General features: G+C 35.5%; 1 protein-coding gene across 4 annotated transcripts in view; it reads right to left on the reverse strand.

Annotated features, from left to right (window-relative positions):
- The window catches only part of LOC143256533 (cAMP-dependent protein kinase type II regulatory subunit-like), an 80776-nt gene that overhangs the window by 24634 nt on the left and 31530 nt on the right, over positions 1 to 24612 (reverse strand). For 3 of the 4 annotated variants that reach the window (XM_076513884.1, XM_076513881.1, XM_076513882.1), the window contains exon 2: positions 1248 to 1280. In XM_076513884.1, coding sequence (XP_076369999.1) covers positions 1248 to 1280 — 33 coding nt within the window. Of the gene's footprint in view, positions 1 to 1247; positions 1281 to 14308; positions 15390 to 24612 lie in introns of those variants that run through there. The other variant, XM_076513883.1, reaches the window with a different exon arrangement.

The following is a 24612-nucleotide window of genomic DNA, read 5'->3' on the forward strand; positions in this document are numbered from 1 at the left end:
ATTTTGAAAATATACAAAAACACGTGGAATTTCTTGTAACAAGATAGATGTTATACACTCAGATAAAATTAAGAATTCTTCAGAATTTCAAACATCTCAAAAAGAAAAAACATTTTCCTATTTTGTCTGCAATTTAACTAAATATTCAACTTATGTGTGGCTGCTGTAGGAGTAACATGGTAATAAATATTAATTTTTAGTTATGTCAACACTGATTCTTCCACTTTATAGCATACTAATATAATTAGTTCCCATTATGTTTAGTCATTGTGTTGAGAAGGTAACTGCAATAGCTCATGTGTGAAGGAATAATATTTATTAAAACTCATGTATTAAAACTACAGTTACAAGTATCTATAAGTTAAATAGGGGGTTATTAAAATTATAAAATCTATAAATATCTGTGATAATTCAGATGGAAGATCTGACAATTATAAATCTCCAATATTCATGATCCAGAAAGGTATTGAAGAAGTTCAAGCATACACTAAGATTATTTCAACATACAAAACAGGATGATAAACTACACATATATAGGTTTCCTTTTTTATCTTCATTTGAAGTTAATATTTATGCTAATGTGAGCCCTCACTTTTTTAAAATAAATTTAACATTTCTAATATTATAAAATTAATTATCATAAAATTAATTCATGCATGTGACACTGTTACATTAATATTTCAAAGATAAAAGTAATATTATTCCAATCAATGAGAACTCAGACAATATTTAAAATAACAGACAAGTAACTTTAAGTATGATATTATAAAATAAATCAAATTTCCATTTGTCCTTCTTAATAATACATGCTTGTTTCCATAATTTAACTCAGAGATATTCTGTATTTATGACTCTGCATTTGTTCATGCTATGAAACCTGTATCACACAGTTTAATAATCCCATTCTAAGTATTATAAGCCACTTCATCTACAGGATCCAACGTTTTACTAACTGTTTACAATGTGTCAGTATGACTATCTTATCTCATTAAAAACTGAAATATAGAGAGGAAATGTCAAAAATCACTTAAAAAGTAAATATCAAGGGACCTCCTTGTTATCCAAACCTAAAAACATTAAAACTCAATTATATAAGCAAGTAGCAAAGACAAGTATTTAACAGTTCGTTTCAAACTATATTAAAAATTAATTAACACATAATACATCTCATGATAGTATTTTAAAAAACTTGTTATAGCAAAAAATAATTTAAATTATGAATATGAACATAAAACACTTTTCCTTACCTGACTTTCTTCTGATAAAACTACTAGGAAGCTCTGTGAAAGAAACAAGTTACTAAGTTAATTAACATAACAAACTTGTAGACCAGACAAGATGTGACATCTGAGATTTATCTTCATATTACCAGATTTTTTAACACAAAAATGCTCCAAGATCACTGAATTTCTCTAACCTACTCATTGCCTAAGTGAAGGATTATCCTTAAATCTCTAGAGAGAAAAATTTCACTGAGCACACATATAATAACTGTTCTAAATGTTGAGTATCAATCACATCTTTCATGTAGCTTCCAGCTTTGTTGCTACACAAAAGTACAAGCCAAACCAGCCTACTTTACATTACAAACATGATGTAATTGTTGCCTTATAGCTGTAGCTAACAAAATATGAGGGAAGGGAAGATACTAAATAAGTAACAAGATAATTGTAAATCCATTAATTTTCAGAAAACTTCCTCAGAACTGTCAGTTTTAAATTTTCATTTCTCAAAATAGATTGAGATTATTTTGTGTCATGTGACCTTAGACCACAAGAAGAACATCAACGAATACTATGTTTAGACTTTGGCTAAGTAGGCATTTGATCAATCAACAAAAGGACATAGGAATTTTCATTTCCCTTGATTGATTGATAAGGCTTTTGAGTAGTTGTGTAGTTATCTACAACACAACAGGACCTCAGTATTGTGTGGAGAAGCATATACAATATTTTTGCAACATATAACTGGTAAGTGTTTGTTTAATTTTGTGCAAAGCTGCACAAGGACAATTTGAAATGTACCTGACTTAGCAATGAAATACTAGAGAGAAGCCAGGTAGTTATCACCAACCCCTGCCAACACTTGGGCTGCTCTTTTACTAATGAATAATGGGATTGACCATCACATTATACCACCCCCATGCTTGAGAAAGTGAGCATATTTGGCAGGAGAAAAAAAATTCAAACCCATAGCTCTCAGATTGCAAGTCAAGCACCTGAACTACCTAGCCATGCTGGGCCCAACTTATAAGAGAAGAAAGATTTCACTGCTTCAGCTCGTTCAACAATGTACATATGTAATGTATAACTTTAGATACATCCAGTATTCCAAGCAGGTTGTATCTTCATGTTAGGCATTACACACTAAGTGATGTATAACTATTTGCATATTAATTAGTTAGTTACTTTGAAATAAATGTTACAGTATGCAAAATACTGTATTGAAAACACAGTTTGTTCTGAAAGAAGATGTTTAAAAAACATTTCTTTTCAAAGCAGAGTGACCACTGACATGAGCATCTACAGATATTATTCTAGGGGGGGAAAGTAGTGCAAAATAGAATAACAAATACATATAAATATGCTAAATGAATAAAGAAATAATTATATTTATAATCTTGCAGGGGGATATCCCCCCTTGTTACCCCATGGATACCTATGACCACTGATACAGTGGTCTTTGAGAGTGACCTTTATCATTCACATGAAATTCATTTTGTGCATTATATTAAATGTCATAAAAATAAAACAATGCTAAAGACACAAAAATACTTAAATTACTAAATTCAACTCTTATATCATATTCACAGTACTATACCATTTTGTCTCAAATAACATATTGTATAATAAAAGATCCCCAGAATGCCAAGTATATTCAAAATATTGTTCTGCTACATATAAATGCCCAATTTCCACTGTCAAAAGTAATAAAGTTTTTAAACTGAAACCCCCTGTGATGAACTTTAAGGAGTTGCTTGTGAATGTCTCACCCTCTGTTTTCTTTTTCCCCCCCAGGAACAATTATGTTTCCTATTACCAAAATAATACCTTTTATGAAAAACACTATATAAATACAGAAATTATTTTTGGTGGGTAAAAACCAGATAAAAATGACACAAAACAATCTTCTTGCATGTCTAAAGAGTATATCCATAATGTTATTTGGGCCTTACTTCCACTGGTATCACAAAAAAAAAAAAAAGAAAAAAAAAAGGACAAATTACATAATGATATATGTATGATATGTCCAGATTTTCGATGTTTGTTCTGTGGCTGCATTTGTTTCTTCTCTGTTTTTCTCCATAAAATTACACTTAATTATATACACACACACACACATCTATCTATCTCTGGAACAATTAAGCATTAAAATCATAAAAATGCTTCTTTTCTAGAATACCTAACAGAAAAATGATTAATTGTAATTCTTACAATTCCATATCAATATCAATACTGATTCAACAGTCTTTGCACATCAACTGATTGAAAGAAGTATTTTGGAGAAAGAGTGTATATATACACACACACACACACACACACACACACTGTTGTTTGGCTTATATATATGTTTGTATCGATATTATATACGTGCACGATTTTATCGTAACATGCCATGGAAGTTCACTTGAATTGAGGATCTCCCCTTTGACATTTTTATGGAAGTGAGAAGTTTCAAAAAGCACTTACTTCAACAGTGGTCTTTTGTTGTACTCAGTGAAATGATAAAGAATGGTGGCATCCCCTGGGAAAAATCCACACAGCTACTTACTGAACCTGACTGCTCTATTGTGTTGAGTGCATTCATTGCATCGAAACTCATATGTTTTTGCCAATAATGCATTCCAATTGTCCATATTGAAATAACACATGTAGTGACAAAGTTGTTGTAAATGACCCAGTACACAACCATATTGCATATATGCTCTGATCCAAGGGATTGGATTGACTGTACATTTTATATTTATTCATCACTATTTTTATGAAAGCTACTGTTCAATTGTTTTAATTACAAAACACAGATACACTTAACATTTTGATTAAAAACACGAGGGAAAAAACAAACAAACAAACAATTAAGAATGTATTTATATAATCTTATGCACTACCTTTAAACAAAATTGTTGGAAAATATTGAGTAAATCATGTTTATTAGCTTATTATGTTTGTTTGTTTTTAAACTTCACACAAAGCTAAACAAGAGCTATATGCACTAACCATCCCTAATTTAGTAATGTAAAACTAGAGGGAAGGCATCTAGTCATCACCACCCACTGCCAACTCTTGGGCTACTCTTTTACTAACAAATAGTGGGATTGACTGTCACATTATAACACCTCCACAGCTGAAAGGATGAGCATGTTTGGTGTGATAGGGATTCAAACCCATGACTCTCAGGTTATGAGTCAAGCACCCTAATCCACCTGGCCATGCTGGGCCTTATTATACACACGTGGAAAACAGTTCTAGCAACAATATAAAATATGGGTCAGCGACTTTATAAAATAAAAGTTGTGGAGCCTCTTAGGTAAAGTTTTTATTGAAACAAATTAAATTATGCATTATTGTTCTCAAATCAGAATATAAAAATAATTTCTAAAGTGAAACACTTTTCCACAATTTTTCCATAAAAGGAGAAAAACAAACCCATAGTATTTTGGTTGAGATTAGATTAAGTTAGTACAACCAAGAGACCAATAGAACAAATCTATGTACATTCAGAGAATCAAAGATATGTTTGAAGAACTGGTTGTAAGTGCTCTTGAATGGTATGTTTGTCTGTAGGCCTATTTGCAGTCATGGATTACAATTCTAGTCAGTTCAGTCTGAAGTGTTCCCAAGTTGTAAAAAATGTCAAATAATGGGATCCTTCACCTTTATGTTCAAGAAAAAATTCTTTCAAAATGTTCCTCAACAGAATTTTGACCAACTACAATGACAACATCATCAACACCAAGGTTTTATATGACTTAATCACATATTTTGAATAATTTGGATAACTGCAAAAATATATATTTTAAAAGTACATTTTGTATTAATTTTTCTATGTCTGCATTTCATTAGTGTTTATATATATATTCATGGGAAGGAGCATTACTTTATACAAAGATGTTTTTAAAAGTTGGATAACATAGAAACAAGTATAGAGTGAATACCTGAATCCAAATAATAGTATAAAACTGAAACATAAAACCAAAAGAAAAGGAAACTGAAACTGAATTTGTTTTTTTGTTGTAAAAATACAGAGAAAAAGAATATGCAATGTGCACTATGTTCTGGTTTTTGGAGATGTGAACTCCAAGACTTTTTTGCTGAGCCATTGGGAGGAAGAAAACACTCATCAGAACATTAACATTTTACAAGATGGAAACGAAACTACATTAAGTTCAGTGTACACAAGTACAGATTTCTAGAGCGGTTTCTAAAAAAAGAAAGATATAGGGGTCTTCCCAAGAAATCGGAGATAAGTCTGCAATATTTTCATATGTTGTAATAGAAAATACATGGTGATAATATACAAAATAAGGAAGATATTTCTACCCAGTTTTCTGTCAACATCTCATAAAAAAGATTCAACAATTAATGAAAGACAAAGGGATCTTTCTCATGAAAAGAGAGAAAATGACCCAAAAATTATTTTGTTTTTAAAGTCAACTAACAACAAAATGGAATAATGTTTTAACATCACCATCCTATTTGACCAATCAAATAAAAAATCTTTGACAAAGAAACTAATAATTGCTGAAAAGACTGGAAGGAAGATAAAATTCAAAGAAAATGTTTTTTATAATTGAGACAATTCATTTGTTTTCTCTCTTTTTTTGTTTGCATGATTTAAAAAGTCAGAATGATGCCAGAAAATTCCTTTGATACAAGGTTGTTCTGACTGGTAGTAAATTACGACTAAATTCTCAGACCACAAAGAATCTAAAATCCATTAACATTCTAATCATGCATTCTTCAACAGCAACAGAAAAACTGTCACAGACTGCTTGAGAGAAGAGCACATTTTGCTTCATTGTAACGTAGCATAAAGGTACGCCCTTGTTAGTACAGGTCTTTTTTTTTTCCCCCACATTTTTCTCCAGGATCCAGTCTGCCTTGGAAAGAGGTAAATCAGCTCCTTAACTTCTCAGCAATTCACCTCCAAACCATGTTAACTTTTCAGAAGCTGTAAGACTTATATAACTACTACCTGTTGTGTAAGATACACTTAGAAACAAGAAGAATAAGGCAAAAAAAAGGCAATAGGACTACAAGAGGTGGAGGAAAGATTGTTATATGAAATGAATTTCCACTATCATGGAATACAAGCTTCAACACTTCTTTATGTTTGTTTGAGTAATGTAAGTATTTAGGTTTAAAAACCTTAGAACACTGAAAAATTGAAAAATTCCTCATGGTTTAAGAAGTTGCAATTGAAAGTCTTTCGGGGAAAAATGAATCATGGGATAGAAATGATGATATGAAATTACATAGTGGCTCCAGATCTATGGACGTATTGGGCTCAACAACTGAAAGTCTTTCAGTGGAAGTATTTTTTTTTAATTCTTGGGCTAGCCTGTATTTGATGGTTTATATGTGCACCCCTTCTTTGATGTTTGAGTCTACCGGTGTGTTTTAGAGGCATATTAACATGAAACTTAGTTTAGGATGTAATTTCAATATTGACATTAAATGTCGCGTTTCTCAGCTGGTCTGTGATCTTTCTCAGAAATGATTTATCCACTTTGTTTTTTTTATTTTATTAATACCATTTCAATTTAAAAGTATTTGATCAACTGTCTGACTGGAATTAACAACAGTTTTCATGAAAAGAAGTTTTGGGATTTTCTGGATGATATTTGGTAGATTATATTAATTTTGGTTGAAACCTGTATTTCCAGGATTTAATTTCCTGAACAGCAATGGAGAAATCCATATTTTCCAGAAAGCTATGGAAAAAGTTAGTACTGCTAATATTCATGAATCGTCTTCAGTTAAACTTTTACTAGTGAAAGAATTACATATAACTCGTTTTACAGATGAAGTTCCAGGTTGCTTCAGAGCAGAAAGGGTTAGTTTGTTTGTAATTAAACACAAAGCTACACAATGTGCTACCTGTGATCTGCCCACTACGGGTATCAAAACCCGTTTTCTAGTGTTGCAAGTCTGCAGAGTTGCCACTGTGAACCATCCTAAGTACAACAGAAAGCTTAAGATAAAAATGTGATTGACATTTGAGGTAAACTGTTAAGTAATAAATAAACACATTCATAAGATACAGATATATCGTCTAATGGTGCACTTTATGAAGCTTTTTTTGTTGTCTAAGAATTGCACGCGATGTCTTATCTTGAAAGTTTTGACATTTAAATTCTTCCTGACACAGCGATTAAAAACTATGAGGTCTTGCTTTTGAAATTTGAGCATATATTAAGATTTAGAGTCAGTTGAAATTTTCTATTTGAGAATTTAGGAAAGTCTGTAGCAATGTACTGGGTTGAGAAATTAAATGTATGATAAAAAATAATGTACGTGTGGATTACAGTATAAAACTTATAATAACTGTAGCATGAAAAATAGATAAATTTATAATGGAGATACTTCAGTATGGTATGAGATGCTGAAACAATTGCCAATTACGGATGTAATAAATTAATTTAACAGGAAATACATTTAATGTCACATCATAAATAATTTGTCAGTACGATTAGAGGTCGTGCATTACAGTCTTGCACAAAGAAATCGAAATTGTCCAACACTTAAATGTCAAATATTTATCATACCGTTAGTTCGTGTAAAGTATATGTACATCTCCAAATGTTAGATGTTAACCTCATGGGTCCATTATTGTATCCATCGTCTTTTTCTTCAAAAAGCTAAGTTGTTTTCATGAATTTTTTAGCACTTTCTTATCAGTAAAGATGTGATAAAACGTTGATTTCACTGATCTTGAATGTGACCATCGTATATAAAATAGTCAATGATGTGTGGCAACGTTACTACCAGTCCTGTATCAAATCTCGTTCAATTATAGGTATATTCGAATTGCTTATGTTTTCCGTATTCTTTTTTCTTATTCTTATCGATTTCACTTCAAAAAAACCAAAAAAAAAACGAAAACAAAACGTAAATTTAAAGATTTAAGGTGCAGTTCAAACGGATGTTGGTTAACACTAAGTCAAGTTCTCCATACCAACGAATAGGGCTCTACCCCAGAAATGTTGATACGGTAAACAAAGTCCTAGCCCAGTGAAATATTGATAAAGTAAAGTAAACAGGGTTCTAGCCACACTGAAAAAGTAAACAGAATGTGTAATCAATGTAAATAATTCATTATTAAATTTTCGTACAGTTACAACAAGCAATTTAAGTGATAAATCCAACTAACTATAAACATGACCATGTTTCACACTTATTTTCAATAGACTTCACTCGTATCTGCCAATTAGCCAGAATTCATTTTTACCCCTGTATGATATTGTTTACAAGGAATATAAAAAAAAATACTAATATCTAGTATGTTTAAGGAAACCTATAAAATGTAGCCTACATGACACTGGGATGTGTTAACGTTAACACATAATATCCACCTATTAAAATATACTAAGACCTTCACTTCTAGAGTATTTTTCAAAATGTTGGAATAGAATGCGTTTATAATATACTGTGCGTATTCTTTTCACAGAATCTATTGTAATTCTTAGAAAACAGAACTAATAAAACTTGAATTGGTTTTCAAGTCACGTACAACAAACTTTAACTGGTGCGACTTTTACCGTTTTGTTATTTTTAAGCGTAATAATGATATAAGGACAATCTCCGCTTTCCTCACCATGGGTTTAGAAACTCGATTTTTACGCGTATAAGCTCTAGAGCGTGCTGTTCAGCAATTGGAAGCACGTGACTTAATATACAGAACTGAAATCACGAGATACAACTACTAGGACAATTGGATCTTGTAAAATGGAATTTCTACAGTTGTTATTTGTCGCAAAGCACAGTGCTAATAACGGACTATCTGTAGTCTGCCCACAACGGGTATCTAAAGACGGTTTCTAGCGCTGTGCCACTAGAGGGGCTCGAATACAGTTATCTTTAACTGCATTATAAAACTCTAATGATTTTATTATACAAGTATTTTAACAAAAATCACATTTGAAACTGTACATGATTTTATATTCCGAATTCAAAACACTTACAGAAGTTTATTAAAACAACTAACTTGTTTAACACTCAAAATGACGAGGGAAAACATACCAACGAAGACCAGTCGATTTATTATATACAGCCTTTTCCCGTTCAATATTTATTTTGTTTGTTTCTTGTTAAACGAGGAGCTATATAATAAGTTATCAAAACTTTTCTGCGAGTATCGAAACCCGACATTTAGCGAAATAAAAAAAGACTTACCATTGACAGTTTCGGGATTCAAAGTAGCAACTATTATTTTTTAAACCAGACACACACTCACACAAAAGTTAAACATGTTTTGGCGTACATATAAATATTTAGCTTTAATTGTTTTCTCCCATAAGCCAGTGTGTGATAAACAACAACAGAAAAATATAAATTAGTTTGCTAAACTAATGACCTTTGTAACCCAGCTAGTAACTGGAGAGAAAGTAGACTTTACCGCCTTCGGTGTTTTATTTAGAAAGCTATTACAAACGCGTATTTGTGTGTGTGCATGTGTCAACTTACACACATTGCTTAAATGAAATGTTTTGTACATTGTCTAGTAATTAAATGTTAAACTGCTTATAACAGTTAAACACGATCACTGCGGCGAAAGACATAATGTGTTGTTGGCGAATAGCTAAAACTGGACTGGAAAATTGTACAACCAACATTTTGTAACTTTTAGCCGCGGCATAGCCACTCATAGAACGGCTCTAAGTTCTTTTTTTATTTAGGAGACCAAACCCTTTCGAATGATGTATTTGACTACGCCTACGGTCTCTTAGATTGATTTACTATGAATTTGAGGGTAGGCTGGTGGATATCCTGATGAGTTATAAAGCTGAAAGGTATACGCCCGCCCCACGTTTCATATTACTGGAGTATAAAATATAGCTGATAAAAAAAGAAGAAAGGGTCTTGTGGATTAGATTTTCTGTTCTTGCCTAAAAGAATTTCAAATGCCACATTTTGTGCGAATGAAGCGTCCTGACCACCTGACCATGCTATTGCTAAGCCTTTTTATCGTCAAGAATTCGTTCTTACACAAAATAGGTTTACATACTCACGTTATTAAATGTACAGTATTTCGTTTTAAAATGCTTTTGTTCACGTCATAAATATGTAGACATAACTTTATTTATTTTGGATACGTTATAAAGAGTGATTTCTACCAGTAGACCTTAACTTTACTACTTCACATGTATATAACATAAAAATATCTTTCTCGCTCTGTGTATCTACATATAAACACACACATCTAACGTCAAAATTAACCATAATTACATTGTAAAATATTGTGATGATTCCACTTAAATACATCATTTAATAAACAAGAAAATTTTGGAATATTTGAAAAAAGATTAGTGGTAAGAAAATACTTCCCTAAGTTAATTATTATAAATCAACTCATAAAAAACAGCATTTTAAAATACTGACGTCTTATTTTTTTACCACAAGATTTGTACAAAATGAAAGATACGGGTGATACAGAATTAAAGTTTGCACGAAATGTTGAAGCTCCACCACCTCTCTTTAAAAAAAAAAAAAAAAAAATTTCCGGCGTTACTACATGCCTGATTATACATGTACGACGACACACACACGTACACCTAACATAAAGACTTCACACACGCTGAGTACGACGACACACACACGCACACCTAACATAAAGACTTCACACACGCTGAGTACGACGACACACACACGCACACCTCACATAAAGACTTCACGCACGGCGAGTACGACGACACACACACGCACACCTCACATAAAGACTTCACGCACGGCGAGTACGACGACACACACACGCACACCTCACATAAAGACTTCACGCACGGCGAGTACGACGACACACACACGCACACCTCACATAAAGACTTCACGCACGGCGAGTACGACGACACACACACGCACACACCTCACATAAAGACTTCACGCACGGCGAGTACGACGACACACACACGTACACCTCACATAAAGACTTCACGCACGGCGAGTACGACGACACACACACACACACACACCTAACATAAAGACTTCACACACGGCGAGTACGACGACACACACACGCACACCTCACATAAAGACTTCACGCACGGTGAGTACGACGACACACACACGCACACCTCACATAAAGACTTCACGCACGGTGAGTACGACGACACACACACGCACACCTCACATAAAGACTTCACGCACGGTGAGTACGACGACACACACGCACACCTCACATAAAGACTTCACGCACGGTGAGTACGACGACACACACACACACACACCTCACTAAGACTTCACGCACGCTGAGTACGACGACACACACACACACACACACCTAACATAAAGACTTCACGCACGGTGAGTACGACGACACACACACACACACCTAACATAAAGACTTCACGCACGGTGAGTACGACGACACACACACACACACCTCACTAAGACTTCACACACGGTGAGTACGACGACACACACACGCACACCTAACATAAAGACTTCACACACGGCGAGTACGACGACACCCACACGCACACCTCACATAAAGACTTCACGCACGGTGAGTACGACGACACACACACGCACACCTCACATAAAGACTTCACGCACGGTGAGTACGACGACACACACACGCACACCTCACATAAAGACTTCACGCACGGTGAGTACGACGACACACACACGCACACCTTACATAAAGACTTCACGCACGGTGAGTACGACGACACACACACACACACACCTAACATAAAGACTTCACACACGGTGAGTACGACGACACACACACACACACCTCACTAAGACTTCACGCACGGTGAGTACGACGACACACACACGCACACCTCACATAAAGACTTCACGCACGGTGAGTACGACGACACACACACGCACACCTCACATAAAGACTTCACACACAGTGAGTACGACGACACACACCACGCACACCTCACATAAAGACTTCACACACAGTGAGTACGACGACACACACACGCACACCTCACATAAAGACTTCACACACGGTGAGGTGACGACACACACACACACACACACACACACACACTCACTAAGACTTCACGCACGGTGAGTACGACGACACACACCACACACCTCACTAAGACTTCACGCACGGTGAGTACGACGACACACACACACGCACACCTCACATAAAGACTTCACGCACGGTGAGTGCGACGACACACACATACACACACACACCTCACTAAGACTTCACGCACGGTGAGTACGACGACACACACACCACACACACACACACTCACTAAGACTTCACGCACGGTGAGTACGACGACACACACACACCTCACTAAGACTTCACGCACGGTGAGTACGACGACACACACACGCACACCTCACATAAAGACTTCACGCACGGTGAGTACGACGACACACACACACACACACACACACACCTCACTAAGACTTCACGCACGGTGAGTACGACGACACACACACACACACACACACCTCACTAAGACTTCACGCACGGTGAGTACGACGACACACACACACACACACACCTCACTAAGACTTCACACACGGTGAGTACGACGACACACACACACACACACACACCTAACATAAAGACTTCACACACGGCGAGTACGACGACACACGTACACCTAACATAAAGACTTCACGCACGGTGAGTACGACGACACACACACGCACACCTAACATAAAGACTTCACGCACGGTGAGTACGACGACACACACACGCACACCTCACATAAAGACTTCACGCACGGTGAGTACGACGACACACACACGCACACCTCACATAAAGACTTCACGCACGGTGAGTACGACGACGACACACACACGCACACCTCACATAAAGACTTCACGCACGGTAAATACGACGACACACACACGCACACCTCACATAAAGACTTCACGCACGGTGAGTACGACGACACACACACGCACACCTTACATAAAGACTTCACGCACGGTGAGTACGACGACACACCACACACACCACACCTAACATAAAGACTTCACACACGGTGAGTACGACGACACACACACACACCTCACTAAGACTTCACGCACGGTGAGTACGACGACACACACACGCACACCTCACATAAAGACTTCACGCACGGTGAGTACGACGACACACACACGCACACCTCACATAAAGACTTCACGCACGGTGAGTACGACGACACACACACGCACACCCTCACATAAAGACTTCACGCACGGCGAGTACGACGACACACACACGCACACCTCACATAAAGACTTCACGCACGGTGAGTACGACGACACACACACGCACACCTTACATAGACTTCACGCACGGTGAGTACGACGACACACACACACACACACACACACACACACCTAACATAAAGACTTCACACACGGTGAGTACGACGACACACACACACACCTCACTAAGACTTCACGCACGGTGAGTACGACGACACACACGCACGCACACCTCACATAAAGACTTCACGCACGGCGAGTACGACGACACACACACGCACACCTCACATAAAGACTTCACGCACGGCGAGTACGACGACACACACACACACACCTCACATAAAGACTTCACGCACGGCGAGTACGACGACACACACACACACACCTCACATAAAGACTTCACGCACGGTGAGTACGACGACACACACACACACACCTCACTAAGACTTCACGCACGGTGAGTACGACGACACACACACGCACACCTCACTAAGACTTCACGCACGGTGAGTACGACGACACACACACGCACACCTCACATAAAGACTTCACGCACGGTGAGTACGACGACACACACACGCACACCTCACTAAGACTTCACACACGCTGAGTACGACGACACACACACGCACACCTCACATAAAGACTTCACGCACGGCGAGTACGACGACATACACACGTACACCTCACATAAAGACTTCACGCACGGTGAGTACGACGACACACACACACACACACACCTCACATAAAGACTTCACGCACGGTGAGTACGACGACACACACACGCACACCTAACATAAAGACTTCACACACGGTGAGTACGACGACACACACACGTACACCTAACAAACATTTTACACAGTACATTTTACCCAAAACTTCACACACACACCAGGATATGGGCTACTCACTATCTTCCTTGTGTGGGCTTTCCAAGATGGAGGACCGAACAGCATTATACTGGTCAGGTTTTTCACTAGCATTGCCAATAGCAAGTTCGTAGTTTTTCTTCTTTTTGAAAAATTTCATCATATTGTACGCAATTTATATGCAGGGGTAAACCAGTAAAAATCACGATACTTTGATACACACGAAACCAAAATAATACGCAACTTTTTACACTGTCGAAGTCGAGTATTGACAGACAACGGATATTCCGGGTTAATGCTGAGAACTGAAGGTGTTTCTATAGTTGATTTTTCAGGGGGTCTTAAGGTGATAACCCCTCGCTACTGGGAATGTTCTTACACGAGTCCAAAATTGCTCGAAAAATGATTTTCATGTCTTCAGACTCAAAACAAGTAGACTTATATCACTTCAACAATAGTTACGTACAATCCAGTGGAATTCTGCGAATTATATTTGCCTCGTTGAAAGAATAATAGTGAGATTATTAAGATAATATGTCTCGTTACGGCGCAGGTCAAAGTCTGTAACTTTTACGTCATGTACAGATATTATAAGTGACGATACACACAAGTGTTACACGTACCAATACAAACACCCTGGCAATTAAAACCAGGTTCGTTCTTAGTGATGTGTCACTTTAGGAGATTATAAAGAGGAGTAAAAGATAGTAATAAATTACTTGTTTACTCGAACGATGATTGGTAAATCTTAGCTATATATGTGGAAATATATCTTTCAGATGATTGAAAACTGAAATGGCATCATGATCTTGAAGTAGTATTATATTTGTCAAGATTTCTAAGAAACAACGAACACGAAATCTCAGACAGATTTTGTTTTTCTTCGTGACACTGCATAGGTATTCCTGCTTGGCACAAGGAAAGTGATTCGCTACCACATCCATATTGATCGTCCATGTAATAAACAGCACAAAATGCGTTTCCAAGCACGTTCATCATATTTTTTTATTCATTAACTGACGAATAGTTTCTAGAGATATTTTCATCTTAATTGCAATACTTTAAATATTCGCAAGAGCGCGCACTTATCGGCACTTATGTGGACGTATTAAGATTCGAACGCACTACACCTTGAAATATTGCTGACGTAAGTATAAAAAATATATTTCCAAGGCTATTAGCTGTCGCGCTAGCATGACGTTACTTTAATACAGGAATAAAAACTATGTTGCATTAAAGTTTATAATATATACTTTCACGCATTTCAATACACTTACAGGCATATAACAAAAGAAACCTTGAGGAAGATGATCTTACACGTTTGGATACAGTGTAAATAGTATAAAATTACTTCTGTTCACGCGTAAACTCATGTTACACGTCCTTGGTGAACTACTTAAACACATTCATGTAAATGGTATATAGATAACAACTTGAAATACCGGATATTTAGATATTATGCTATCAGTAAATTTTTTGTAACACTTCAGTTTGACTCTGAGACACTGTGCTGTTGTGTAATTTACGAAATGGCGAACATGTAGAATACGCGCTCTAATGTTACACACGTTCACGACGAAATAAACGCTAATAGTTTCTGGTTACCTTGTTTAATAAAACACATATTTGAAACTAAGTTAAGAATTTTGGCAGATTTCATACGATTTTCAATTATTACAACATTGTTCGAAGTATGTATACGTCGCTAAAAGATAAAATCGAACATTTACTGTTAGATTAAAACATTATTATGTAGTTCATTTATCTGGTAGTGAAAAGGTTAACGATCATCATGAATTATAAACAGAATAACTGATGTATATGTTCACCAAATCCCTAACTTCTACTTCTCTCACCAACAGTTCTCTATGAATAAATCGACTCCTCAATCTGTTCTGGATAGGTATACAGTTGTTGGTGGGCCTGGGGGGGGTCAAGTTCTCAGCAGACTTCTTCTCGCCAGAAATATTATTCACCTCATATACTACAGATATTATTCTACAATTAGGTTTATGTGACGGTCCTCAAAAAGTTCGTTTCATTTTGAATTTTACCTAAAGCTACACGAAGGTTATCTGCGCTAGTCTTCCGTAACTTAGCCATGAAAGACTAGATGGAGGGTAGCTAATCATCACAACCCACCGCCAACTCTTGGGCTACTCTTTCACCAACGAATAGTGGGATTGAATGTAACATTATAGAGCCCCCACGGCTGAAAGGGCGAGCATGTTCGGCGCGACGGGGACTCGAACCCACGACCCTCAGATTACGAGTCGAACGCCCTAACCAACTGGCTATGCCGGCCCTGAAGAGTTAGTATTAAAGTGAGATTAAAAGTATTGGTATGCGACACAACATTGCAATTAATATCGTGAAATTAAATTTTCATACTTTACCAATATACACCATAAGAATTACAAATTCTATTTGTCACAACTTGAGTAACTAAGCTTCTTCTATGTACTAAGGCTGAGCAATCTTTGAAGACACAACGAGCCAGAATAACTCGGTCAAAATCTCGCATTTCATCCAAAGTCATCTGTTTGTACATGTAACCAAGCATGATGGAAAGTTATTAATCATCGAAGTACTGAAATTTTCAATGATTTCTTATAAAATAATATGCAACACAAACTTACTGTTCGTGAAATACGTAAACTAATTACATGGACGAAGTGTATAAGATTAAAACATAAAAAATTAAAGACTAATAATACGCACACAAACTGAAACTGGATACAAAAATTATCTGTACAACTTACCTGAATATTTGAGTATACTTTAATTATGAGGCTTACAAACAATATTTAACAATAAGAACAGTCCTAGTTTAGAATAAATATAATTACAATTTGCAAAATGAATCAATAATATCTGAAATGACGACGTACAATAATAATTCACAAAATGAAAGTTACGGTGAATAAATTCAACCCTTTATATTGAATGTAACTTTTCTGCTTTGTGTTTTGTTTGACGTATTTTCACCTGCGGTCCGACATGCCCACGTGTTTAGACACTCGACTCGTAATCCGAGGTCAGAGGTTCGAGTCCCCGTCGTGCCAAAACATGCTTGCCCTTTCAGTCGTGGGAGCGTTATAATTTTAAGGTCAATCCCACCATTCGTTGGTAAAAGAGTAGACCAAGAGTTGGCGGTGGGTGGTGATGACTAGCTGCCTTCTCTCTTGTCTTACACTACTAAATTAGGGATGGCTAGCGCAGATAGCCCTCGTGTAGCTTTGCGCGGAAATTCAAAAACAAACAAGATAATTTACTTGAGCGCCGCTCTGCGTCCAATCAGGGAACTATGAAAACTGCTTACGTTTGAAATTTTATACTTAACAACATACATGTTCCCGTACTACATGGCATTAGTCTCTGTCGGAAGTATTAAAAAAGAGGAAATGTTTAATAATACAGTATGTTTATTCATCATTTCTTCCCGTAGTCATGAATGAACATTTAAAAACATGTATATCCTTATTATGTATTTTGTTAAGTATGAATGATAAAGTGCACAATAACAGGTTTAACTATACAATGATTACTAGTAATCATACTGTTTCCTTTTTAATAAAGAGGGCACTAGATGTTCTACCGCAGTGTCCTCGAAAGTGTTCAGTTTCAAGAGTAAATGAAACTAAAATTATTAGTAACATTTATTTCTTGCTTTTTTAAAAAAAGTTCATATGTTATGCTGTGTTGTTGCCTACAGAATGCATAATTATCATAATTCATTGCATGCGCGCGTTTCACTGACAATATGACAGTACAAGTTTTTATGTGACGTCATTTTAGTGCATACTGACTAACAGACAAAATACTACTGTATATTGGTTGGAGTGGTTAAAATAGGCAACACCTCCAGACGGCCTTCTGCCCCCTTGCAGGTAAGTAATTTGTGAAACAGTTACTAGTTGAAAGTAATAGCTTAAGAAACGTTGTATCTAAGTGAAACTACTATGCTACCATTAGCCGTTTCAAAAACTAAGTAACAAGCTGAATTATCCGTCCTTTGTCCAGGTTATGATTTGTTTGTTTTTTGAATTTCGCACAAAGCCACTCGAGGGCTATCTGTGCTAGCCGTCCCTAATTTAGCAGTGTAAGATTAGAGGGAAGGCAGCTAGTCATCACCACCCACCGCCAACTCTTGGGCTACTCTTTTACCAACGGATAGTGGGATTGACCGTCACATTATAACTCCCCCACGGCTGAAAGGGCGAGCATGTTTGGTGTGACGGAGATTCGAACCCGCGACCCTCGGATTACGAGTCGAGTGCCTTAACCACCTGATCAAATGTTAGAACTTGTAACTTGGGAACGTACAATGTTTATACCTCAGTCACTAAGAAAGTGTGAATGATAGAATACTGTAGAATTAGTTCTGACACTCACTGACAAAACATACAATATTCAATGTGAAACATCAACAAACATTTTCACTAACTGCACCTGTATTAATACTGACCGTGGGGTATACTTTTCAGTAAATAAACCGCAAAAAATTATATGAAGTATTATAATTCATTTTTCTATTTATAATATACAACGAAAAATAAAACTTTCCAAACCTGAACTGTACTTTTATTTCACGTTTTCTTTATTATTCTGCAAACAGTGTTACTTCACATGTACTCCGAAATTAATATTAACATAACACTTTTAAATTTCAGACAGTAAAAATTAATATAGACATGGATAAAACTGGTTGTTGCTGTAATAGAAATGGTGAATGAGAATACATACAATAAAGAATATTTAACAGTAATAAAACAATGAAGTATGAAACTTGCTAAGTTTAACTTACAGACCAAAACTGAACTAAAACTATTTTTTCCCTCATTTAATTAGGGTTTTCGATTTGTAATCTGAGGGTCGCGGGTTCGAATCCCCGTCACATAAAACATACTTACCATTTCAGCAGTGGGGGCGTTATAATGTGACGTTCAATCCCACTATTCGTTGGTAAAAGAGCAGCCCAAGAGTTGGCAGTGGGTGGTGATGACTAGTTGCCTTCCCTCTGGTCTTACACTGCTAAATTAGGGATGGCTAGCGCAGGTAGCCCTCATTGCGCGAAATTTAAAAATAAACAATTCATTTAATTCGATTTTTATTTTAATATAAAGGCTTAAAATGAAGTTATTTTTTCTAAATGTGTTTTAATTTTAAACAGGTCATGAAACGTAGGTAGATTCGTGACTTTACAAGCAATAATTTACCAATGTACAAATGTAGAAAAAAAATTATATTGTTTGTTTGAAAATATGTGAAGCAACACAGTTTATAGGTGCTGATTCCAAACCTGGTGGCAGTGTTTTGTCGTCACATCGAATTTACTCACAACATCAATAATGAAACTTCCTTATTTCATATGCATGATATAAACATCACTCAGAAACAAAAACTTTCAATTTCACACCAAAATAACTTTATTGAAATATGAATAAACGGACAGCAACCCAATAAAATTCATAGAAAAAATAATTTAGGTTACATTTCTTTATCTATTTACATTATAAAATTAGGGTTAATTTCCTCTTTTAAGATGTCTTTACAGAAATATCTCTCTTAATTAAAACTAACATTATTCAGCGAACACAATGACATTTCAACTTACTTAATATTGAGTTTAGAAAAGAAGACGACCTTTATACTCCAGACATATATTTACATATGCAATTTATGTTATTTTTTTAATATTTTAACCAATGTTTCGCCTATGCGGCTTCCTCGGAGTTAATATATATACACAACTTTAAGGAGGGCGTAAAGACGAAAAGTTGGTTGTAATATATAAAATGAAATAAAATACACTTGATACATATCTAGAATGTAAAGATGACGTTTCTAAACTTTTAATCGAAACGTGTAAACTCTTCTAGTATGCACTACAAACTGTGAAAGACAGCGACAACTTCCTTGTCCTTCTTGATGACGAGAAACCCATTTGAAATAAAAATGTATCTCAGAACGGCTGGTATGGATATTAACACTTTTATTGATGAGCAGAGAACAAAGTTAACACCTTTGTTAACCTGAAGATGACCTAGGAAGGTCGAAACGTTGTTCTCTGCTTATCAATAAAAGTGTTAAAAACTTTCTTCTTGTTATTTTTCTATGTTTATGTCTTAATGGAACGTTTCGCCTTTTCTTTGCTAACTGCTCCAAAGCTTTCAGGAAAATATTCCATTGCGTGAGGGAAATGCAAACAATTATTTCATAGCATTTCAACACGTGGCTAACAATTATTCTATGGTCTTTGGCTTTACGGTTTCCGGGAAAGTTTTCAACGACAATTTTGAACCTTTTTCTCCACGTTTGATACTGAATCAAAAAATTGTCATCTTTCATTAGTTTTCACATTTAAGGGCTATTCAACATCAAAGCTTTTAGTTTCTTTTCACTTAGAGAAAAGGATTGGTCAAAAATGTATTTGATGTGGTTGCCACCTGTATCCAAAGTCTACACACATTCGTCCCACGTTAAAGTCTTATGGTGATAAACACTTTTTCAGGTGTCACAATAGGTGCGTTGATAATATTCTTTACGACCATTCCTTTTTCTAATGATCAGCTTTCACTCACATACGAAGCAAGGAATCTTTATACATCCAGACAGTTGGTCAAAAATCATCATGTATAATACCTTCAAATCTCTACAAGTGATCCGGTTACAATCATTATATTTTATCTGGAAATAACTTCACGTTGTTATTATTGTTACTGTTTTAGAAGAAGAGAAATACGGCTCTCTACTTCATAGAATGAGGTGTAACCGAGCTTATACGAGCATATTGGTCCAAACAATGATTGCCTAACTTTAAAAGCTACAGTGACATGATGGATAAAAACAAAATGAGTTTTCTGTAATCTTATGAAGTAGTGGCTAAAAATACAACAAGTCTTCAAATAGAAATTTACTTGTAGACTGGTGTTATTTGTTTCATGTACATATTTAATGAAACAACATATAAATTACTTACTATTGACATACAACAAAACTTTCATTTTTACCCCACAAAAAAACACAACATAATTAATGTGCGAGCAACTTAACATAAATCAGTCGAAAGGAAGAAATTCAGTGTGCAAAAACGTAACATACATCTTCTGTAGTACTATGATACATAACACTATGTAACACAGTGTTCCTGGATAATATGTTATTTCTTAATTGCTTGTGTTGTGAAAGTACAGAAAATGGCCATTATTCCCTTCAAAATTTACTTTTGTGACCTGGATAATGAAATTTAGAAATTAACCTATTTTCTATGTAAAAACGGGTAAATTTACACATTTTCATTTACATAAGGTCTGAATAAAACAACATATGAATCAAGATTTACATGTATTTATACTAAAGTTATACAAAAATGTTAGGAAGCGAGTAGTTTTTTTGAGATTTGCGACTGTAATGTAAATCACTTTCACGTATCAGTCTTTAAATACAGTGTCCCATCATGTTTTCATTATACGCTCCCAGGTCACAAAAGCAAAGTTTGAAGAGAAAAATAGGTCTTTTCCATTTACTTTCTGTCCAGGAACAAGAAAAGTAAACATTTTGTTACATAATGTAATGTTTGCACTGCTTCTAATAAGAAAAGTGAAAAGCTTAGCGAAAGCAACATTTCCGTTTATAACAAAGTGCTACTGTAATGGCGAAAGAAATGATTTGTAACAACGAAAAGAATTTATAAAGGCGTGTTCACTGACGTCACTTGAACTAAAGATTCAATTCTACTGACGTAACTCTTACATCATCAGTACGGGCATTAAATGCACAAATAGCTTCAAGGGAACCATTAATCTCTCCTACCAGGGATGAATCTGTTCTTATTAAAAACAATGTCAACCCTCTAAATATTCAAACAGCGAAAAATTTTGCTATGCCTCAGATTAAAATGTCTATCCTAATAATAAAAATATCCGTTTTATCACTTAACTGGTTATTTGCACACAAATCAGATATGGTTGTAGGGTTTAAGCAACGTGATAATTGTTGGAACACGTTTTTCAGTGAAAACAAAGTTATGCCAACCATAAGTATAGTTGAAAATGTCCGCGTGACAATACGAAGCTACGTTATATCCTCACGTATCGTATATTCTATATTGCCACCTGGGAAGAATCAGCTACAGTAAAGATACACACACACACACAAAGATGTGTGTTTTCTTACAGCAAAGCTACATTGGGCTATCTGCTGTACATATTTTTACAATACTAATTAATTCATAGTTTTAATTCATCCAAATTTTGTAAGAAAAGTTTAAAATTCTAGTTACTTTCCATAAATGTTTCATCTAAAAATTCAGAACATTCCAAATTGTAGGCTACATACAAACATACCTTTTATAAAATTATACCGGTGTTACTGTGGTCATACAACAAGAAAATCATGCGCTGACTATTATTTGCCGTATTAACAAGATCTTTGTCTTGGGAACATACGATTAATATCACCATAAGTGCAGCAGTCGTAAGTGTCCTATTGTTGAATGGTTGGCGATTTTTTTCTGCCATATTTCACGCTCACCAGTATACACTATGAATAAAGAACTAGTTTTGAGGTGAAAATTGGTAGAAAATGTTCAAATAAGTTGTAGTTTCTTGTGCTATCAGAAGTTACTGAAGAGTTAGTTTTGGTACGCACTTCAGTCTATGATACTCTGAGATTGCTCCCTCAGTGGCACAACGGTATGTCTTCAGACTTAAACGCTAGAAATCGAGTTTCGATACTTGTGGAGGGCAGAACACAGACAATCCACTGCGTAGCGTTGTGCTTACTTACAAACAAACTGAATTCGTCCGTCTTCAAACTAACTGATGAGCTTTTGTTTTAATGTTTTATATCAATGTCTTGGTCATTTTATAACAGATTTAAAAGAAAAATGACATTCATGAATCGTTTTCACTGTCTTCACAGCGACTCGATTTATTATAATGAAACTTTTTTCATGATCAATGTGGCTTACGGGAATGACACTTTTCCAACAGACAACGTAATGGTGTGGTACAAATGTCATAACAACTCGTGAATGGTACCGGCATGGTGAGTAACCGGTTCCCCAATTTTACTGCATTGTTCATGAAACAACACAGTTGACTTAACGCACGGAGAAATAGATAATAAACGAAAATTTTCGATCAACTTTCTCCAAGGAATAATTTCGTCTGCAACGTTCAGGATATAATTTTAAAATATAAAGCTTTAAATTCTACTTTGTAAAAAAGTAATAATACAATGTATAAGTCTCATTCTTTACGTAGATCTTACATACTTAGAGAAAACCAAAAGTATTCTAAGTCATAATCTACCGAGCTTAACTGAAGAAATACGTTAATACAATCTTCCCTTGGCATGGGAAACTAAAATATTACAATAAAACTTGTGATATACATGTCCAAAACTCGGATATCGGAAAACTACCCTTCCGGTCTTCATCAATAATAACTGGTAATATTTTAAGTAAACACTTTTATAGCTGAGCAATAAATACAACTTAAATTTCCATAAAAGATTTTGTTTCAGATTTAACCAATACAAATTACAAAAATGAGTAAGTTTTAATTAAAAAAAACAACAACCAAAAGCAAAATAATTCATTTTTCTTTGATGGAAATCTCGTGAGAATTATAACAGAAAAACACAGTACCTTCACTGACAACTGTGTCTGTGAAGAAATACTTCAATGAAATCTACTCTGTGATGATAGCTCACTTTTAAACTGAAATTTCGATCAAATTATTTTTCTCGTAAATAGTGATTATTGTTGAATGTCAAGCAAGTTGTTGTAGAACTGTTACACAATTACAGAAAAGGCCTCAGAATCAATAGCCTTTTGGAGGCACTAGTGGTTATATTTGCCTGTAGTGTAGGTATTGCTGCTAGTAATAATAATAATAATGCACGAAGAAATAATTAGAAAATGGTTTTTAGAAGGTGTTTTAGGGAGCACGTGCCTCCAACAACACCGCCTTTTTGATGTCTCACTATAATAGGAAAGATAGCATGGTACATTTCCTAACCAAAAGCCGCTGTTGTCTTTCCCAGGCATAATATTTTATTATTTTCAATGCTTTTACAACGACCCACATATATCTTATCCAAACAAAATTAAACATATTTACATTAATATTTGTTTTTCCTCTTTTTTTTTTTTTTATAGTTCATCAAGTAATAGTTAGCTTTCACATTAAAAAGGCACTTTCTCTTATTCCTATTTAAAAGGACTTGAATTTGTTTGTTTTACAGCAAAGCCACATTGAGCTATCAGTTGTAAGCACCAAAGGGAATCGAACCTTGAATTTTAGCGTCTTAAGTCTGTGAATTTATCGCTGTCCCAC

The sequence above is a fragment of the Tachypleus tridentatus genome, chromosome 7 (genome assembly GCF_004210375.1).
Source record: "Tachypleus tridentatus isolate NWPU-2018 chromosome 7, ASM421037v1, whole genome shotgun sequence".
Taxonomy (NCBI): domain Eukaryota; kingdom Metazoa; phylum Arthropoda; class Merostomata; order Xiphosura; family Limulidae; genus Tachypleus; species Tachypleus tridentatus.